This window comes from Babylonia areolata, chromosome 5 (assembly GCF_041734735.1).
Source record: "Babylonia areolata isolate BAREFJ2019XMU chromosome 5, ASM4173473v1, whole genome shotgun sequence".
In the NCBI taxonomy this organism is placed as follows: Eukaryota; Metazoa; Mollusca; class Gastropoda; order Neogastropoda; family Buccinidae; genus Babylonia; species Babylonia areolata.
The window spans coordinates 26,767,351-26,789,850 of record NC_134880.1 but is presented as its reverse complement, the minus strand read 5'-3'; the positions used below and the strand labels follow the sequence as shown (position 1 = coordinate 26,789,850).

Below are 22,500 nucleotides of genomic sequence, written 5' to 3'. Positions count from 1 at the left end.
GTGTGTGTGTGTGTGTGTGTGTGTGTGTGTGTGTGGAGGGGGAGGGGAAAGGGAGGTATTGTTTTCGTGTTTGTTGTTGTTTTTGTTTGTTTGCTTGTTTTATTTTGTATTTTTAAGCACTTTTACTTCATTTTGGTCGATTTTTTCTTCTTCTTTTGTTTCACTTTTTGTTTTCTTTTTTGTGTGTATGTGATTTTTTTTTTCTCCATTCTTTCTTCCTCCTTCAGTTCCATCTTTTCACCTCCCGCATTGCATTTGTCTCTTTCTTTTTTTTCTTCGGTATTTCATTTCTTTCGTTCTTCCATTATCTATTTCGTCATTTCTTTCTTTCTGTCTTTCTTTCCCTTTCTTTGTTTTATATATATATTCTCCTTTTCTGTTTTTATTTCTTTTTGTTCCTTTATTACTGCATTTCGTTTTTTTTCTTTCATATTATTCATTTATTTATTTTCATCTCCCCATTGTACCCCTCTCCCTTTTTGATTTTGCTTTATTTCCATCTTTCTCACTATGGTCTTTAACTGTCTCTCTGTGTGTCTCTTTCTGTCTCTGGCTCTATCTCTTTAACACTGTAATGATTATCAACAATAGTTTCCATACCTCTCTACTCCTCTGCCGGTCTGTCTCTTTGCCCGCCCGTCTATCAATCTGCCTCTCTCTCTCTTGACGCACCCCCCAGACCCCCGCTTAACCCCCCATACCCCCTCCTTTTCTCAACTCCCTATCCCTCATCTATTTTTTTTTTTCGTCTCATCTCCACCATCTCTCTGGTCCCTATCATTGTGTATTGATGGCTTTATTGTATTACACACATATAGTTATGTTTTGTGCAAGCGTGTGTGTGTTCTCGATAACGTTTGCTGTTGTAAATATTTTTGGCTTTCACTTTTTAAACTATCTCCTTTATTCATTTTCTTTTATCTTCAATACTATTTGCCTTGAGGGCCAGATGTAAACAAGCATAACGATTATTGTGCATATTCCTTCACCCTCTTGAAATAAAATGTCGTTCTTTCGTCTGTCTATCGTGTGTCTATCTCATTCTCCGCAACCCGTAATCTTCAAATCTCTCTACACTTTCTCATCTTCTTTCTCTCCTCCACCCTACTGTTGAATATGTGATAGTCAGTCGTGTCTGACTATGACCATCAGAACAGCAGAGGAGGCAACTGCTGTCCCAATTATCTTGGATAAAAACTTATTATAATGGGGAGTTTCTTGCCCAAGTTACATACCCACTATCTCGGCCAAGAGGATTTTAGGACAGTCGGCGTTGGGATGGTTCCCAAAGGCCAGCTAGCCCCCAAGGCTGCAGCACGAAGAGCCAATGCAATCTTGCATTCTAGTGTTGTCCTTTACAAAAGACTAAGTTGTAAATGACTTCCCACTGCAAAGGAATATCCATTGATCATACAGCCCACACTTTGCTTTCGGCCTGACAGTAAGCTTATGTCAATCTGTGATATAAGCTGAGCGTTGGGCTGATTGTTGTATATTCATGTCCTTGTTGCGTTACTCATAAATATACTTATGTTGTGCGCATGCGTGTGTGGTTTCGATGATGTAGCTGCTGTGAAGAATATGTTCGCTTTCACTTGTTTTTCTACTTTTCTTTTTCTTCTTTTTTTTCATTTTTTTTTTCATCGTCATCAATTTTCATTTGCCCAGAGGGCCCGCATGTAAACAAACATATTGGCATAATGTGCTTATTTCCTTACCCTTTTGAAATATTTATTCCGTTCGTTCGCATTCTCTCTCTCTCTCTCTCTCTCTCTCTCAAATTATGTGCGTGTGTGTGTGTGTGTGTGTGTGTGTGTGTGTGTGTGTGTGTGTGTGTGTGTGTGTGTGTGTGTGTGTGCGCGCGCGCGCGCGTAAAGAAACACGCCACTAAATTGTGATTGGTGTCTCCGGATCCCTTGCCGTGGGATATAGTTTGTTGCCATTGCCGGGATATCTGACGAGTCCGCAGGGGACGAAACTGCGGTCATATCAGACAGATAATTGTCTCCCTTCCCCAGAGAGGATTCCAATGGCACCCCCGAGTTGCTCTCTTTTGAAGGGTTCATATCCTCCTCCAAATTCCCACTTTGCCCCTCACTTCACATCTTTATCATCTTTCTTCCGTTTATTTATTGATCTAATTGTACATAACTATTTCTTTTCTTTCTTTTCTTCCTTCCTTCCTTTCTTTCTTTCTTTAGTCATCTATCTATCTATCTATCTGAATGTCTGTCTATTTGTCTGTCTGATATCTATTCATCTATCTATCTATAATAATATATATATATATATATATATATATATATATATATAATAATAATACTAATACTACTACTAATCATCATCATCATCATCATCATCAGTAGTAGTAGCAGCAGCAGTAGTATATCATATTACAATAACTCATCTTCAATGAATCTTTTTTTGTGTAAAAGGAATAGTTCCTTAAGGGGTTTCTCTGCACTTGTTTTCCTCGAATATCATGTTGTTCATACATTTACTACATTATTCGTGTTTTTCTACTACTATTACTACTACTACTTCTTCTTGTTCTTCTTGTTCCTCCTCCTCCTCCTCCTCTTCTTCTTCTTCAGTCCTTCCTCCTCCTCCACAACCCGTTCTTCTTGTTCTTGTTCCTCTTTTTCTTCGTCTTCTTCTTCTTCCTGTTCTCTTCTCTTTCATTTCTCTTCAGTTTTGCCCTTCTTCTGTTACTTAACCTTATGAGAATGCGGAAGGCTCCTTCAGATGTCAACAACATTGAGACCATCCCACATGCTGGGCAATTCAATGTTATAATTTCCCCCTTTTTCTAAAGTTGTGTGTGTTTTACTTTTATCTGATATATATATATATATATATATATATATATATATATATATGTGTGTGTGTGTGTGTGTGTGTGTGTGTGTGTGTGTGTGTGTGTGTGTGTATGTTTCGTCGTTTCCTTTCATAATTCTTGCTTTATCTGTGCTCATTCAGCTTCGTATTTCCAGAGACTAGGAAGAAAGAGTCTATGTCTCCCACTGTCTCTGTTTCTGTTTCTAGTTGTCTCTCTGTCTGTCTCTCTCTCTCTCTCTCTCTTTCTTTCTCTCTCTGTCTCTCTGTTATCCACATACCCTTTTCTCTCCCTCTCTCTTTTTCTCTTTGAAGCTTTCATCGAATTAATTTTCTTTTCAGCGACGAGGAAATAGAGGCTGAGGGGGTGGCAGTTTTTTGGGGGTTTGAAAAAAAATACATTTCTCCTTCTTGTCTTCTTCCTCCTGCTTGTTCTTTTTGTCGTTCCGTTTCTTCTTTGGATGGTGAGGATAATGATGCGATGATGATGGTGATGTTCCATGTTTATTCTGTCTTTCTTTTTCGTTATCATTATGCAATCATCACTGTTTTCGTTTTCCTCTAACCCGCTGGCAACAATAACCTACTGGTTTTGTCCACGCCAGCGGCATATTGTGGCTTTATATTCGGGGATGCCATTGTAAACTATGCCCATTTGTCCTTTCTCTGGTTGGTGTGCATTCCTCTCTCTCTCTCTTTCAGTGTGTGTGTGTGTGTGTGTGTGTGTGTGTGTGTGTGTGTGTGTGTGTGTGTGTGTGTGTGTTCTGTGTGTGTGTGTGTGTGTGTGTTTCTGTGTGTGTCTGTGTTTCTGTGTGTGTCTGTGTGTGTTTCTGTGTCTGTGTCTGTGTCTGCGTGTCTGTGTCTAAGACTGAAAGATGGGAAGATCATGTCTTATTATTGTTGTTGTTGTAGTTGTTGTTGTAGATGTTGTTGTAGTTGTTGTTGTTGTTGTTGTTGTTGTTGCTCATGCTGCTGCTGATGACGATGATGCTGATGACGATGAAGACGATGATATGTGTTGCTGGTGCTGATGTCGTCGTCGTGGTTGTTGTTGTTGTCAGTGGTGGTGGTGGTGGTGGTGGTGGTGTCGTTGTCATTGTTGCTGATGATGTTTTCCCTATTATTATCGTCGTCGTATTTGTCTTCCTTCCCCTCCCCCTCCCAGCCTCCTAACCACCACCATCATCATCATCATCGTCGTTACCATCACAACCATCATCATCACCATCGCCACCGGCATCACCATCATCATCTTTACCATCACACGCACCATGACCACAACCACCGTCACCATCACCATCTTCAACATCACCATTACCGTCATCATCATCATCATCACCACAGCTATCCTCATCATCATCACAACCACCACCACCACCACCATCATGATTACCTTCACCACCATCACCATCTTCAACATCACCATCACCATCATCACTGCCACCATCATCATAATCACCTCCATCTTCATCATCATCATCACAAAAAACCACCACGACCACCACCGCCACCACTACCATCATTACCATCACCACCCCCATCCTCACCACCACCACCACGATCATAACCATCACCATGATCACCATATTCGACACCACCATCACCACCATCATCACCACCTCCACCATCATCACCACCACCACCACGATCATTACCACCACCATCACCATCACTACCACCATCATCATCACCATCACAACCACCATGACCACCAGCGCCATCACCATTACCCCCACCACCATCATTATCACCACCACCACCATATTCACTACCAGCACCATCACCACCACCACCACCAGCATTACCACAACCACCACCATCACTGTCATCATCATCATCACCATTATCATCACCGCCACCACCACAGCCATCATCATCATCATCATCATCACTTCCACAACTATCACCACCACCACCACCACCACCACCATCATCATCGACATATACATCACCATCATCACCACCACCACCACCACCATATGCACCACCACCTCCATCTTCACCACCGCCACCATAACCATCACCACCACCATCACCACCACCACCATCACCACCACCATCACCATCATCACTACCACCACCACCAACACCACGATCATCACCACCAGCACCACCACCATCATCATCACCACGATCATCACCATCAACACCACCTCCATATTCACCACCACCACCATAACCATCACCACCACCACCACCACCATCACCATCATCACCACCACCACCACGATAATCACCATCATCACCACCTCCATATTCACCACCACCACCATCACCACCATCACCACGATCACCACCACCACCACCACCACGATTACCACCATCACCACCACCACCACCACCACCACCACCACGATTACCACCATCACCACCACCACCACCACCACCACCACCACGATCATCACCACCACGATCACCAAGAAGAAGAGAGATAAAATGCCAGCATGATGACCTGCAGCCTGTTGCCCTCCCGGAACCAGTCCAGGTCCTCAGGGGGCTGGTCCTTGGCCGTGGCGTTGCACAGCAGCTCGATCTTCTCGCCCTCGTCCACGAAATCCGCCCCCGTGATCTGGATGTCTGAGGACAGGGCAACCACGACAACTACAACAGTTGTAACAGCAATAACAAAAGCCAGAACAGCAATAATAAAGATACCGTCAACAACAGCAAGAGGAACAACAACAATAAGGATACTACTACTACTACTACTACTACTACTACTACTACTACTATAATGATAATAATAAATACTGCTACTACTGCTACTGCTACTACTACTGCTACTATAAAAACAATAATGATGATAATAACAATGATATGATGATGATGATGATGATGATGTTGGTGGTGGTGATGGTGGTGGTGGTGATGATGATGATAATGATGATGATGTTGGTGGTGGTGATGGTGGTGGTGGTGGTGATAATGATGATGATGATGATGATGATGATGATGATGATGATGATGATAACAAGAACAACAACAACGATGATCAAGAAGATGGTGATGGTGATCATGATGATAATGATGATGAATGATAATGGTGATGGTATTGGTGATGAGAAGAAGAAGAGAGAGAAGGAGGAGCATATTAATAATGAGTGAATGAATGATAATATTACTGATGATGGTCAGAAGAAGAAGAAGAAGACTGATTGATTGATTGATTGAATCTTTAATGTGTAAAGAATTAGGCGCAGGTAAAGGCCTTTTTTTACAATTCTGCCCATTTAACGACACAAGACATAAAAATAAACAACGACACAAAACATAGAAATAAAGAAATAAAATGAAATAAAATAAAATAATCAGAACGACGAATAAGAATAGTAACTGGAATAGTCCATTAAAGGTAACAAAGCGATAAAAAGAACAATTGGTATATTATCATGTATGTACGTACGTACGTACTTACACACACACACACACACACACACACACACACACACACACACACACACACACACACAACACACACACACACACACACACACACACACACACACGCACACACACACACACACACACACACACACACATACACTAATAAAACAAGCAAACAAAGACATGCGTACACATTTACGCCCACACACTCAAACACACACAAACACACACACGCACTTACTGTTCATTTTCTAGCACGATCACACAAACATTCAATTTTTCATTCATCATGGCATGGCAGCTAGTGGACTGAGTACAAGGAAGCATTTGTAAAAGACCACGAGTAGGTTAATCAAAAGTATCGAATAGAAATATTCTTATGTTAAGAAGAAGAAGAAGAAGAAGAAGAAGAAGAAGAAGAAGAAGAAGAAGAAGAAATGATGATGATGATGATGATGATGATGATGATCTTTTAAGAGGCAATCGATGTATTTTCGAAGCGCATGCGAAATACAAGGTTCACAAAAAGTTGGGGATTATTGGGGAAATTGCACACTCTTCTTCTTAAACGTGAAATCGTGAAATGATGCTGAATTTCCCGCAAACAGTAATGAATGCTGCCAATGTAACCAGCACCACACACTCATAAAAACAGGTGATTTCTTACACGTGCTATTCAATGTTGGTTTTGTTGTTGTTGTTGTACGTTGAAAAACCACAGCAGTCGTTTATAATCCACTGAATGAAGGTAAGATGTTGGCTGCAACATCTTTTTTTTTTTTTTTTTTTTTCAAACGGGGCTTCAAGCAGCTGCTGCTCTTACAACACGTGTTCCCCAAACAACTGTGTGCTTATTCAATGAGAGGCCAGTTGAAAGAGTACCATTTTTTTTCTGAATCTGCTGACACCAAAAACGTCAAAATCACCAAAATACCAAGATACTAGGATTCGGTAGTCAACTCTCGAAATTTAGCCTGCATGTGGGAGTTGTTGCCCACGAACGAAGAAGAAGAAGAAGAAGAGAAGACGAAGCCTGCATAATCTAAATCATCTCAGCTTTGTGAAGAATATACATACTTTCATAAAGTGATCCTTAACATTTATTTTAGTGTAGTATGTATGTATGCATGCATTTATGTATGTATGTATGTATATATGAGAGTCAGTCGTTTTCGACCTTGACCATCAGAACAGCAGAGGAGGCAACTGCTGTTCCGACTATTTTGGGCTAGAATTTGATTATAGTGGAAAGTGTCTTGCCCAAGTACATCCCCACTCTCTCTGCCAAAAGGGTTTTAGGACAGTCGGCGTTGGGATGGTTCCCAAAGGCCAACTAGCCCACAAGGCTGCAGCACTAAGAGCCAGTGCAATTTTGCCTCCTAGTTTGACAGTCATAGTCCTTCACAAAAGACTAAGCTGTAAATGGTTTTCCATTGACTGGAGAAACTGTATGTATGTATGTATGTATGTATGTATGTATGTATACATGCGGCTGAGTGCTAAGCATTCGTTCAACAATCTCGCCAGCCTGTGTAAGGAACGGAGTGGTGTGTATTGTGTGTTAGGTCTGTAACAATGCTGATCGTTATGGATTCGCTTTAACTCTGTGTGATTTGGTGCGGTGTGGTGTGGTATGTCGTGTAGTGCGGAGTTGTGTCGCATTAATCTTTGTCACAACATATCTCTCTCTCTTTAAGTGGTAACTGAGCTGCTTTGTTCTATTTCATTTTAGTTTAGTATCTTCTATTTCATTTCTTTTTTGTTTGTTTGTTTGTTATGTATTTGCTTTTGCTAGCAAGGTGGGTTGACTTCTACAGAATCATGCAAGGGACAGTTCTTTTGTTGCCGTTTTTTTGGGTTTTTTTTTTGTTTGTTTGTGTGTGTGTGTGTGTGTGTGTGTGTGTGTGTGTGTGTGTGTGTGTGTGTGTGTGTGTGCGCGCGCGCGCACAAAGTGCATGCTTCACACGGGGAACTAGATTTTATTGTCTCACCCGCAAGCCGGCCCCACTCTCTCTCTGTCTCTCTCATCCCATAAGCCTCTCTCTCTCTGTCTCTCTCATCCCATAAGCCTAATCTGCCAAAGGAAAGCAGCACGTACACACCCCCCAAAAAAAAAAAACAACCCAAAACAACAACAAAAAACAACACCCCCCCCAAAAAAAAAACAAAAAAAAAACAAACACCCCCCCCCAAAAAAAACAACAACAACAACAACAAACAAACAAAAAAAACGGTACCACATAAACGCTGTATTGCACACACACACACAATACCCCCACCCCCCACCCCTCCAACCCCCCCCCCACACAGGAGGATCCTTCGAAGTACCCCCCCCCCCCCCCCCCCGCCCCCACAAACACACATACACTTTTTTTTTCTTTTTCTTTTTAAAGCGGTGCACAGGTGAATTCCACGCACACTTTGGAACAGAAGAACACCTCATCACGGGAGACCACCCATCCTTTGAAGAGACGAATGGTTTCCAGGAACTAGTGAAGAGGGCGAAGTGATGTGATTAAAAGGGTCGTAAGGAACGATTTAGCGCAATTGGGGCAGCCGCTTTCCATTTTATTTCATTTTATCTTATTTTTTTTTTTTTTTTTTTTGGTTATATTCTGTTTGTTTTTTTTAATCTTTGCCCTCATCTGTCGTTGGTTTCATTTTATGTCAGTTTGTCTCTCATCTTATTCTCATTTATTTATTTATTTATTTATTTATCTGTTGCTTGATTTATTGATTTATTTGTTCATCTATCTGTTTACTTATTGCACGTTATTTTACCGCTCTGTGTCCTATCGATTCTATTTTCATTTTGATCGGATCTTATTTCGATTTATTTTATTTTTATTATATTTCATTTCATTTCCTTCTAAATTCTTCTTCATCATTTTTAATTGTTTGTGATTATTAAAAAAAAAAAAAAAAAAATCTATTTACATCAATCCCTTCCATTTTGTGTCTTCACATACCCCGCCCCCACCCTCCTCCCTATCCCCCAACCCCTTACCTCACACAACCCTCTCTCAATCGGGCCATTTTATCTTATTTTTACTCTCTGTTTTTTTTTTCTTCTCCCCTACCAAACGTTCTATTCCGGTTCACACTTGCCATCTTTGTTTTTTTGCTTCCCCAGCTCGCCGTGTTTTCTGCTCCTTGGTTGTTTCCCGTGTTTGAAGCGTTCATAAAGGCCCGAAAGCGACTCAATTTTAGAGCGCTTAATTCAGTTTGGCGGCTCTGGCACTGTTTTTTTTTTTTTTTTTTTTTTTTTTTTTTTCCCAGCCTCTTTGATTTCTTTGCACTTTTTTCTGTGTGTCTGTGTGTGTGTCTCTGTCTCTTTCTGTCTGTCTCTTTGCTCTCTGCTTCGGCCTGTCTGTCTGTTTGTTTGTTTGTTTGTTTGTTTTTCTCCTCTCTTGTGTCTCTCAGAGTCTGTCTGTCTGTCTGTCTGTCGGTCTCTCTTCTTTTTTCTTCTGTTTTTCTTTATTTGTTCTTTTCATTTTATGTTTAGTTTTGGTTTAATTTACAAACACACACGTGAGAAAGAGAGAAAGAGAGAGAGAGAGAGAGAGAGAGAGAGTGAGAGAGAGAGAGTGTGTGTGTGTTTGTGTGTGTGTATGTGTGTGGTGTGTGTGTGTGTGTGTGTGTGTGTTTTCTTCAGTTTAACGTCTATTCACTATAAGTGTTTTTAGACGGTGTGTGTGTGTGTGTGTGTGTGTGTGTGTGTGTGTGTGTGTGTGTATCTGTCGGTCTGTCTGTCGGTCTCTCTTATTTTTTTCTTTTTCTTTTTTGTTTTTTGTTCTTTACATTTTATGTTTTGTTTTGGTTTCATTTACAAACATACGTGAGAGAGAAAGAGAGAAAGAGAGAGAGAGAGAGAGAGAGAGAGGGGGGGAAAGAGAGAGCGTGTGTGTGTGTGTGTGTGTGTGTGTGTGTGTGTGTGTGATTCAAAACCACTTATGATGATTGTGGTGGTTGTGATGGTGGTGGTTGTGAAGGTGTCGGTGATGAAGATGATGATGATGATGGTGGTGGTGGTGGTGGTGACGATTATGCTGGTGGAGGTGGTGGTGGTGATGATGATAATTGTGGCGGTTGTGATGGTGGTGGTTGTGAAGGTGGCGGTGATGATGACGACGATGATGATGATCATGATGATGATGGTGATAATGATGTCAATGACGATGATGATTGTCGTGATGACGAAGATGATTATCGTGATGGATGACAGTACATAACTTACTTGGCTCTTTCAGTTTTGGTGCTTTCGGTTCATCTGGAAAAAAGAAGAAGAAACATAACATTTGATACATAGATGCGTCATTCCCACGTCCCACACCCACACACACACACAGGCACACACACATACACACACACACACACACACACACACACACACACACACACACACAAACACACACACACAAACAAACACACGCACACGCACACACACACACACCACACAAAACCCAAACACATAAACACAAAAAAAGCAACACGATTCTTATTTTGCACGCAAACTACCAACTTGGTCACAATTCCTCTCGATTGGCCGAGACAAGTTTACTCTGCTTTTGTTCACCTTTTTTTTTTCTTATGTTGTGCATATATATAGCGCATGCACGAGAAACACCCCGATATTTACCTGTATTAAGAATAATACTGAATCTCTTTTTCTCCCTCCGCCTCTATCTCTCCCTGCCTCTCGATCAATTTACGGCTGTTGGTCTGTCTGTCTGTCTGTCTGTCTGTGTCTTCGTCTGTCTCTGTCCCTGTATCGCTCTTTATGGTTCCCTTTTTCTTTCATTCTCATCTCCTACCCCCCCCCCCCCCACCCCCCCCCTCTCTCTCTCTCTCTCTCTCCATCTCCAGATTGACAATCCGTCCAACTGTTTATCATTCTGATAAACAAAGTATAAACTATTCAAACTAATATACGCACACACAAGCATACCGCTTATGCGCGCGCGCTCCCCCCCCCCCCCCCCCCACACACACATAAACATAAACAAAAAACATACAGGGAGAGGAGAGAATGAGACAGACAGACAGACAGACAGTCAGAAACAGAGAGCCAGAGACAGAGTCAAACAGAGAACAAAATACATGTACCAAATAAAGATGGTGATGATTTTAGAAACCAACACAAACAAGTAATGGCTTACACAACGACAGAAATAAATAAAGAAATGAAATACACAGTGAAATAAAATAAACACAAAACCATATACATAAACGCTAACAGCTGACAACACTCTTTTTCTTTCATCAATCCATGATCACCAAACCTCCCACCCCCCATCCCCACTCCCACCTACCCTACCCCCACCTCCCTCCTCCCTCCCCCGTGTCACATAATAATACACAACGTATTAACGAAACCACCTCGACCCAGAAATATGCTCTTCCCACAAGGGTGTGAGGATGGGAAGGGGTTTAGCAGAAGGGTGTGTGTGTGGGGGCGTGAGGGGTGTGGGCGTGAGGGGTGTGGGCGTGATGGAAACGGAGAAGGGGGTTGGGTTGGGAGCGGTCAGTTCCACCAGAACCCAAAAAAGGACAACCCCCTTGAGGACACAATTACACGCAACACAAAACCACCCGGCTTCATCAAAGGTCCCCTGTTGCTTTCATTTTCAAAGGCCAGTTGGATATCTCTCAAGAGACGGGCCCCGATACAGTGAGATAGAATCGCGGCTTCTGATGATTTTTTTTTTCTCATGCCACTCACAAATGGGTCTCTCTGTACAAGCTCATGCAAAGCGCACAATGTTGGGTCTGTCCATTATTTGTTATTTAATTTTGTGGAGGGGTTTATCATGATGATGATTTTTGTCTTGTTTTCTGTTGTCATTTCTTGCGCATATGTGTGTGTGTGTGTGTGTGTGTGTGTGTGTGTGTGTGTGTGTGTGTGTGTGATTCTTTTATATCTTTCAGAGTGTGGCCTCGTGGCGACCTAACATCAATAACTCCCTAGGCTAATGACATTCAACTCCAGAAGAGTGATACCTCTGAAAAATTGTGGTCGCTCTGGCAAGAAACATCCAACTGCTTCCTGCACATACAAAACTGGATGACTCTAAATAAGTTACAATTGAACGCGGGCAAAACTGAAAAATGATCATAGGAAGTAAACAAAAACTCTCTTCCATCACAACTGACACAATCAAACTTGGCAGTACATCCATCCCTCTTTCCAGCTCAGTCAGGAACCTCGGCGTTGTCCTTGACAACACACTGTCCATGCAAACCTTTATCAGTCAGACATGTCAATCCTGCTACTGTCAATTGCGGCGCATCAGTTCCGTCCGAAAATATCTGTCCACCGACGCAACATCTAGACTTGTCGTTTCTTTTTATCTCTCGCCTTGACTACTGTAACTCTCTATTGTCTGGTTTGCCTGCTTTATCGATTCAGTCCCTTCAGCGCAAACAACACTCTGCTGCCCGACTCGTCCTCAGAAAGAAAAAATCTGAGCACATCACTCCTCTATTACAACATCTCCACGGGCTCCCGGTCTCACACAGAATAAAGTGCGAGATCAGCACTCTATGTTATAAATGTATTCACAGATCTGCCCCTTCCTATCTCTGTGGATGCATTCACCTCTACATTCCATCTCGGTCTCTACGATCGGCTTCGGATCCACTCTGTTCACTCATACCCAGATTCAACCAATTCTCGACTGTTGGCCGCCGTTCTTCCTCTGTCTCTAGACCTTGCAATTGGAATGAACTTCCTCTTTCGCTTCGTCAGGTCTCCGCACTCAGCTCTTTCAAGTCTGGCCTTAAAACCCACCTCTTCCCAAAATAGCCTCCCTTCCCTGCCTCTTCCTTGTCTTCAGTTTCTCTAGTTTTAGAGTTATGCATGCGTGTAATTGACTGGTGCGAAAGCGCTTTGATTTGTCTCTGTACAAGATTCAGCGCTATGTAAATATCATTATTATAATTTATTATTATTTTTATTTTTATCTATGTGTGGCCACACACACACACACACACACACACACACACACACACACACACACACACACAGATACAGAGAGAGAGACAGAGACAGAGAGACAGAGAGAGAGACAAACAGACAGATAGAGACAGAGAGACAGAGACAGAGAGATAGACAGAGAGAGGTGCATCACATGTATGTCAAGGAAAAGAAACATGGTTTCTATCTTTGTATGGCGTCAGTCAGTCGCCAGTCGACCAGTAACTCCAAGCGATCACAATAGCTCTGTTGCATCCACAGGGAATCCAGTGACAACGTTATGTCGGGCATGAAGCATGAGGGTGTGTGTGAACGATTTCAACTTGATAAATGCCAAGGTTTTTTTGTTTGTTTTTTTTTTTTTTTCTTTTTACTTTGATTCGATAAACAGCAAACTTGCTATACACTCCCTGACACGAGAAGGTTTGTTTAGTTGTTGATTTTTTTTTTTTTTTTTTTTTTTTGATGGTGGTTCTACTACGTGTTTCCTTCATAAATTGTTCTCATGGTTTACACAGAAAGCGAATTTGCTTTTTTGAGTCACTTGACACAGAGCAATGTTTACTAATGATAGTCGTTCTCCCGCACTTTTTTTTTCCTGCATCGATGTTTCTCATATCATACACTAACTCCTACCACTGCCCTCTTTTCTCCAGTTGGTGCATCCTGACCCACACAGACGGATAGACAGACAAAATGCAGGAAGAAGTATGTGGGAGCATATTAAGAACGTAGGGTTATTTGTTTTTTTTTCTAGCAATCCATACACCTCTCTTCTTTAGCTATACACGCATGCTGTGGACACTTTGTGCTCATCTGAAGAAGACACGAAAAGTTGATGATGTATTTCACCCAGTTTTTGTGATATTTGTTTATTGTCACCACGCGTATAGTGTGGTGAATGCGTTGTTGATTGCAGTATGTCCCGATGTTGCTGGTTTTTTGTTTTTGGTTTTTTTTTGTTGTTTTTTGCTGTCGTTGTTGTTGCTGTTTTTCTGCATCTTTGGAAATCACCCATCTGTCGTGCTGTGAAGGATGTTCAAGGCAGCTCTCATGTTGGGCCACGGAGCGGATGGCTTGTGAGAATTTGTTCTGTTTATCTTCATCCATCGTGATGCAGTCTGAGCAGATGTGTTTGCTGTTTTATGTCATCGCGAGTGTCTTTTGAACGTGCTTACATAACATTCGTGATCGATGTAAGATTATGTACAAATGTGCTGAAAAGTATATTTTTTTCTGATTAACTTATGAGCTCATTGGTGAGATAGATATAAAATAACACGGCCTTTCGACAACAACTATCCATCGTTGTTTATATGAATTGCTGTGTCTGGTCCCCGGAAGCACTGAGGGAACGTCGGTTATTTAACAACCTTTACATCCTCTCTTCTCTTTCTGAAACAGGGAAATATTTAGTCTTTCTAGGACTTTTTGCAATGTGTCTGATCTGAAACCCCATTCTGTGTTTAATATGGATAGACATTTAAAATATATAACAATCAGATTCGGATTAGGCATTTCTGACTTAGCGGTCCATCGGTAAAAAATGCAGGACATGCAATGAGAGTGATTTGATTTTCCCAATATGTAAAGACTCACAAGACAATGAAATGCATTTTGTTCTTTGTTGCCCAGCTTTGAGGAATATTGGAGAGGAATGTAATAATCCTAATGCTTTAGACAACCTACAATGTTTAAACTGAACTTATCAATGTTTTCAAAGTCCCTGAAACTGTTCGAAAGTTTTCTTCTTTTTTGTTACACAGAGCTTTCAAATTCAGAAGAAAACAATGCAACATCCTGAGAAAACTGCTGTTCTATATTCTGAAATCGAGTGCAGTTTAGTACATATGTGACTGGCACTATATTACATGTAGACATGTGTTGTCGTGATGTTTACATTATATAATATTCACATACCCCTTCACAAGGGGCTTAGGCCTATACATGAATCAAAGATCTTGATTCTTGAAATCTCTTATCTTTCTGAACGTGTAGTGGACAGTGTGCGCTCTCGTCTGAAGTAAGAAAAGCTGATGATGGTATTCCCCCACCAGTCTCCGAGTCATTTTGTTGTCATCAAGCGTCTGCTGTGATGAATGTGCTGTTGATTGTAGGATCTCCACTTTTGTGTTGCTGTTGGGGGTTGTTTGTTGTTGTTGTTTGTTATTTTCTTAAGTTATCTCCCCACCCCCACCCTCCACCCCACCCCCTCTCCCCCTGCGTTTTAATTAAGCTGAAGCACATACAGACAGAGACAAACCGACTGACGTGACAGACAGACAGACTCAGATAACGAATTACATAATAATTTGATAACAACTCAATAAAACACGGTTTCTCTCTTTGCCAGGCATCAAGACCGCATGCTGCCACACGGGCCCCCAAAGGGGGTAGTCCAGTTACTGCAGTGATGAAGCACGAGAACACATCGTGTACTGGGAGTCCAGTGACACCATTAACCCCTTAGCTGCCACACCAAGGCGAAACGAAACCACCGGAATGGCCATGAATTTGATGGGCAATAGATTCTCCTCGTGGACACTTACGTTGTGTAATCGATTTTGCTGAAAAAAAACAAACAACAAAAGCAAAACCCAAACAATGAAAACCGAAATAAATCAACAACAACAACGACAAAAAACTAATGCAGTCTGAAGAGAAAACAAATGTCCATAATAAAGAAATCATGACTGCTATTCTGACCTGTAAAGCCCGATCTTATCTGAAAGTCAAAACTAAAGAAATAGTGACCGCTGTCCTGACCTGTAAAAGCTCGATCTTATATGGAAGTCAAAACTAAAGAAATAGTGACCGCTGTCCTGACCTGTAAAAGCTCGATCTTATATGGAAGTCAAAACTAAAGAAATAGTGACCGCTGTCCTGACCTGTAAAAGCTCGATCTTATCTCAGTTAGGCAACAGTCCTTCACTGACGATCACATCCCTCATGCTCACCAGCAGTCAGGAGGTTAAAGCAGAGAGCATGGAAGCAAAGGACAACGGGTCGATTCTAAAAGAAGAAAAAAAAATGATATATTTCAAGACTGTCCTTCCAACAAAACTGACGCGAAAGGGGGATGTTTATGGATAAATCCCCCCCTCCCTCCCAACCCCCCATCCCTCTCCTCAGCTTACCTCCCCGCCCTTCCTTCCCTCTCTGGCTCTGCCCGGTTTGATATAGTTCCCATTCATACGATTCAGCTTGTGTCGCCTTTCCAGTTCTCAAACCCTGCCCTTCACCCTGTGATAAAACTGTTTCGTGGGAAGAGTGAGTGGGGAGGGGAGATAAATGGGAGTGGAGGGGGTCGAAGGGGAGGGAAGGCAGGGGGAAAGGGGTGAGTTGAAGGAAGTGGGTTGTGGGTGATGGTGAGAGACAGAGAGAGAGAGAGGTCTGTTGCCCAGCACACCATGTATGCGTGTCTTCCGTTTATTTGATTCTTCAGTGGTTAAACTTTTCACACGGCAGTGCGTGAGTGCCTGTTCTATGATGAAGCGTCACTGGTGTTGAACATGTTTTTGTTTGAATGCGGGGTTTTCCGTTATGTATGTATGTATGTATGTATGTCCGTATCTATAAATCTATGTATGTATCTATTTGTTCATTTGTTTATTCATCAATTTACCTGTTTGAATATTTGCTTATTTATATATATGTTTATTCACTTAATTATCTACTTATTCTTTCATTCATTATTGAAGGAATAAACTGATACATATGTATATCTATCTACCTACTTGTTTATTTGGTTGTTTATCTGTTTCTTTATTTAGTCATTTGTCTGTATTACACAGTGCCATCTATTTTTAATTTGGCAATTAAGACTGGAATGTTAACATCATCCCTTAAAAAACAACAACAACCAACAACAATATAATAATGATGATAGATAAAACGTCAACAACCCCATCCAAACAGCAACACAACAGCAGCAGCAACAACAAAATAATGTTTTGATAACAGCACACAAACCCCCAACCCAAAAACAAAAGAAAAAAAAAAAAAAAAAATTATCTATCTATCTATCTATCTATCTATCTATCTATCTATCTATCTATATATATAAAATATGATCTCCTTCTCACCCCCTCCCACCTAAAACATCAAAACAAACCAAAAACAACAACAACAACAACAACCCCCCCAAAAAAAAACAACAACAGAAAACAAAAAAACAACAAACAAAAACAAACAACAAAAACAAAACAAAACAAAACAAAACAACAACAACAACAAAAAAACACTCACTCTGCACGAGCAAGGTGACGTGGTGCCGAAGGTGCCTGATCTTGGAACTGATCTGGCACTCGTAGACCCCGGCGTCCCCGGCCTGCAGGTCCCTGATGACCAGGTTCCACTGGGAGGATCCTGGCGGGTGCTCCACCTCGATGCGCTCGTCGTCCACGAAGGACACCAGCCCCACCGTCAGGATTTGACCTCCGGACACTTTCCGCCAAGACACCTGCATGGATATGAATGAAAGGGTGGTTGTTTTTGTTTGTTTGTTTGTTTGTTTGTTTGTTTTCAAACAAAATCCACGGACAACTTTGACAATACAAGACAATATACATGCATACATATGTATATGTGAGTGTACACACACACACACACACACACACACACACACACACATATGTACACACACACACACACACACACACACACACACACATTTGTATGTATGCGTGCGTGTGTGTGTGTGTTTGTGTGTGTGTGTGTGTGTGTGTGTACAGAGACTCTCAGACATACACAGACACACATAACTATAACAATAAGAAAAGAAGAATGACAAAATAAATAAATAATTAAATAAAAAGCACAAATCAATTACAGGGGTGATGCTTTTAGCGGACATGTGGATGCATCTCTTCAGCAAGCAACCAGGAAGAAATAACAAGTTCTGACGAGCTCTTAACGTAGCGAAACATCTGTCACGCAGTTGATACCATCACCGTCATTGTTCATCATGTCTCGGGCAGAACTGTTGGGGCCAGAGAGTGGTCATTGACTCTTTTAGGTTCACACACACACACACACACACACACACACACACACACACACACGGAGGGCATGACAAATAACCCTCTCTCTCTCTCTCTCTCTCTCTCTATATATATATATATATATATACATACATACATACATACAGGAGGAAGTTGGCAGAATGGTTAAGACACTCATCTGCCAATACAGAGTGTCCGTGAAGGTATGTCCGTTTTCCAATCCTGTTCTGTCCCAAATTTTTACTCTCTCTCTCTCTCCCTTTCCCTGTGTGTGTGTGTGTGTGTGTGTGTGTGTGTGTGTGTGTGTGTCAAATATCTATATATCACACACACACACATATGTATGTATATATATATATATATATATATATATATATATATAGAGAGAGAGAGAGAGAGAGAGAGAGAGAGAGAGAGAGAGAGAGAGAGAGAGAGAGATCGCACACTGCACTCTCAAGACTACCAATTTGTGGCACTGCAGGTAGCTCATTGCCGCGTGTCTAAACATGTTTGCACTGCCCTCACCTCTACGTGAAAAAGCGTGTATACTTCAGGGTGATCGCTATCTTCTGTGTTACGGAAGAAGCAGAACCAGCAACAGCAGCAGCAGCCGAAGAAGAAGAAGAAGAAAAAGCAGAAGAAGAAGAAGAAGAACAACAACAACAACAGCAACAACACCAAGAAGAAGAAGAATAGAAAATGATGATATTAACTATAGATAGATTGACAGACAGATTGATCGATAGTTAGACAGACAGACAGACAGACAGATAGATAGATAGATAGATAGATAGATAGATAGATAGATAGATCACTAGATAGATAAACACAGTGACACTATAATTTGCCCCCCTCCCCACCTACCCCCTCCCTCACCACACACACTCCCACTCCACCCCCGAAAAAAATAAAGGGATCAGGACCAGGATGGACACACTCCAAGAGAGGAGCTTTCCAAGACACTAGGAGGTCGGCCTGTCTTTCATGTCCTCACGGGGTGGCCAGTCGATGCTGACTGACTCTGACAGGCCGAGAGAGTGTCAGCCAAAGGCGTGCAGTGGGGTGGCGCATTATTGTATCATCATCTCACGTCCCACTGCGGACGTGGGAAAACAGGGTTGTAAATCGTCCCTCCATATACAAGGAGAGACAGATAGAGACAGACATACAGACAGACCAAACAGACAGAGACAGAGATACAGATCACACAGACAGAGAGAGAGATGGAGATAGAGACACAAGCAGACAGAGACACACAGACATCAAAACAATGGCTATAGTGTGTGAGGGAATGAGAAGATGAGGTAGATAGATAGATAGATGGATAGATAGATAGATAGATAGAGAGAGAGAGAGAGAGAGAGAGAGAGAGAGAGAGAGAGAGAGAGAGAGAGAAATAGATTAATAAATAAAAAGACACTATAATTTCCCCCACCTTCCCTCCACCCACCTCCCTCCCACCTCACAAACACACACACTCCAACTCCACCCCCGAAAAAAATAAAGGGATCAGGACCAGGATGGACACACTCCAAGAGAGGAGCTTTCCAAGACACTAGGAGGTCGGCCTGTCTTTCATGTCCTCACGGGGTGGCCAGTCGATGCTGACTGACTCTGACAGGCCGAGAGAGTGTCAGCCAAAGGCGTGCAGTGGGGTGGCGCATTATTGTGTCATCTCGCGTCCCACTGCGGACGTGGGAAAGCAGGGTTGTAAATCGTCCCTCCACATACAAGGAGAGACAGATAGAGACAGACATACAGACAGACCAAACAGACAGAGACAGAGATACAGATCACACAGACAGAGAGAGAGATGGAGATAGAAACACAGGCAGACAGAGACACACAGACATCAAAGCAATGGCTATAGTGTGTGAGGGAATGAGAAGATGAGGTAGATAGATAGATAGATAGATAGAGAGAGAGAGAGAGAGAGAGAGAGAGAGAGAGAGAGAGAGAGAGAGAGAGAGAATAAACACAGTGACACTATAATTTGCCCCCCTCCCCACCTACCCACTCCCTCACCACACACACTCCCACTCCACCCCCGAAAAAAATAAAGGGATCAGGACCAGGATGGACACACTCCAAGAGAGGAGCTTTCCAAGACACTAGGAGGTCGGCCTGTCCTTCATGTCCTCACGGGGTGGCCAGTCGATGCTGACTGACTCTGACAGGCCGAGAGAATGTCAGCCAAAGGCGTGCAGTGGGGTGGCGCATTATTGTGTCATCTCGCATCCCACTGCGGATGTGGGAAAGCAGGGTTGTAAATCGTCCCTCCATATACAAGGAGAGACAGATAGAGACAGATATACAGACAGACCAAACAGACAGAGACAGAGATACAGATCACACACACAGAGAGGAAGATGGAGATAGAGACACATGCAGACAGAGACACACAGACATCAAAACAATGGCTATAGTGTGTGAGGGAATGAGAAGATGAGGTAGATAGATAGATAGATGGATAGATAGATAGATAGAGAGAGAGAGAGAGAGAGAGAGAGAGAATAGATTAATAAATAAAAAGGACACTATAATTTCCCCCCCCTTCCCCACCCACCCACCTCCCCCCTACACACACACACTCCCACTCCACCCCCGAAAAAAATAAAGGGATCAGGACCAGGATGGACACACTCCAAGAGAGGAGCTTTCCAAGACACTAGGAGGTCGGCCTGTCTTTCATGTCCTCACGGGGTGGCCAGTCGATGCTGACTGACTCTGACAGGCCGAGAGAGTGTCAGCCAAAGGCGTGCAGTGGGGTGGCGCATTATTGTGTCATCTCGCGTCCCACTGCGGAGGTCGAAAAGCAGGGTTGTAAATCGTCCCACCACGGACAAAGAGAAAGAGAGAGTGAGTGAGAGAGAGAGAGAGAGAGGGGGGAGGGGGCGGGAGGGGGGGGGTCGAAGACAGACAGACAGAGGCAGAGACACAGACACAGAGACAGATGGAGACAAAGAGAGAGACAGAGAGAAACAGAAATAGAGACAGACATACAAGAGACACAGAGACAGCAAAACAAAGGAGACAGTGTGTGAAGGAATGAGAAGTGGAGGGAGGGAGGGAGGTAGGTAGGTAGGTAGGTAGGTAGGTGGGTAGATAGATAGATATATAGATAGATTGAGACACACAGAAACACAGAGAGAGAGATACAGAAGGAAGGAGAGAGAGAGACTTAAAATAGATGTTCAGCAGCAGCAGCAGCAGCAGCAGCGCCATTACGATCACTGTCTCTCTGTCTGTCTGTCTGTCTGTCTCTGTCTGTCTCTCTGTCTCGTTGTCTGTTTCTCTCTCTTTCTCTGTGTCTGTCTCTGTCTGTCGGCAGCCACACTATTAAGAACGTTGTCTCTCTGTCTCTCTCGGCAGCCACACTATTACGATCGATGTCTCTCTCTATGTGTCTGTGTGTCTCCTGTCTCTGTGTGTGTCTGTCTGTCTCTCTTTCTCTCTCAGACAGACAGACAGCGATCATGATAGTGCGGTAGATGCTGCTGCTGCTGCTGCTGATGATGATGGTGTTGAAGAGGATGACGATAAGGACGATATTACTAAATGTTTCATGATGCTATTACCTCCAACAAATAACGTGTTGTCCGTGAAATGTGAGAGAGTTCCAAAACATGCTTCAAAGACCCAAGCCAGCATGATGATAATTGTGATGATAGTGATGGTGATGGTGGTGATGATGGTGGTAGTAGTGATGATGATGATGATGACGACGATGACGGACGACAACGACGACGATGACAACAATGATGATGATGTTGTTGTTGATGATGATGGTGATGGCATTAATACATTCTCTATGATCTTTAATTTCCCCAATTTATGACATCCTGTCATTGATATATGATATGATTTCAAAGAAGGCTTTGAGAAACTAAGCCCCGCCCCTCCCCCCCCCCTCTCTCTCTCTCATCCTCACTCTCTCTCTCACTACACACACACACACACACACACACCCCTCGCCCTCCCCCCCCTCCCACACACAAACACACACACTGTTCTTTTTCTCCATTATATTATTTATTGCTACGTTATGTCAGGTTCTCTGTAACACGCTGCTATGGACCTGTGGGAGATCACAAGAAATATATCTACAAAGCGAGTCGTCGTATATATATATTTTTCTTTTTCTGCCCCGATTAATCATATTTAGTGAATAGTTCGGCTTTGGAAGTGAAAGCTCCTGCCTCTCTTTCTGTGTGTTTCTGTGTCTGTATGTCCGTCTCTCTGGCTGTGTCTGTATGTCCGTCTCTCTGGCTGTGTTTTCTGTGTCTGCATGTCCGTCTGTCT

General features: G+C 42.5%; 1 protein-coding gene across 2 annotated transcripts in view; it reads right to left on the bottom strand.

Annotated features, from left to right (window-relative positions):
• Window positions 1-22,500, bottom strand: part of LOC143282433 (zwei Ig domain protein zig-8-like) — a 429,025-nt gene that overhangs the window by 37,222 nt on the left and 369,303 nt on the right. For both annotated transcript variants that reach the window (XM_076588072.1, XM_076588073.1), the window contains exons 4-6: window positions 17,444-17,657; window positions 10,457-10,489; window positions 5,288-5,412 (exon numbers count right to left, since the gene is read on the bottom strand). In XM_076588072.1, the coding sequence (XP_076444187.1) occupies window positions 5,288-5,412; window positions 10,457-10,489; window positions 17,444-17,657 (372 nt within the window). The remainder of the gene's footprint in view (window positions 1-5,287; window positions 5,413-10,456; window positions 10,490-17,443; window positions 17,658-22,500) is intronic.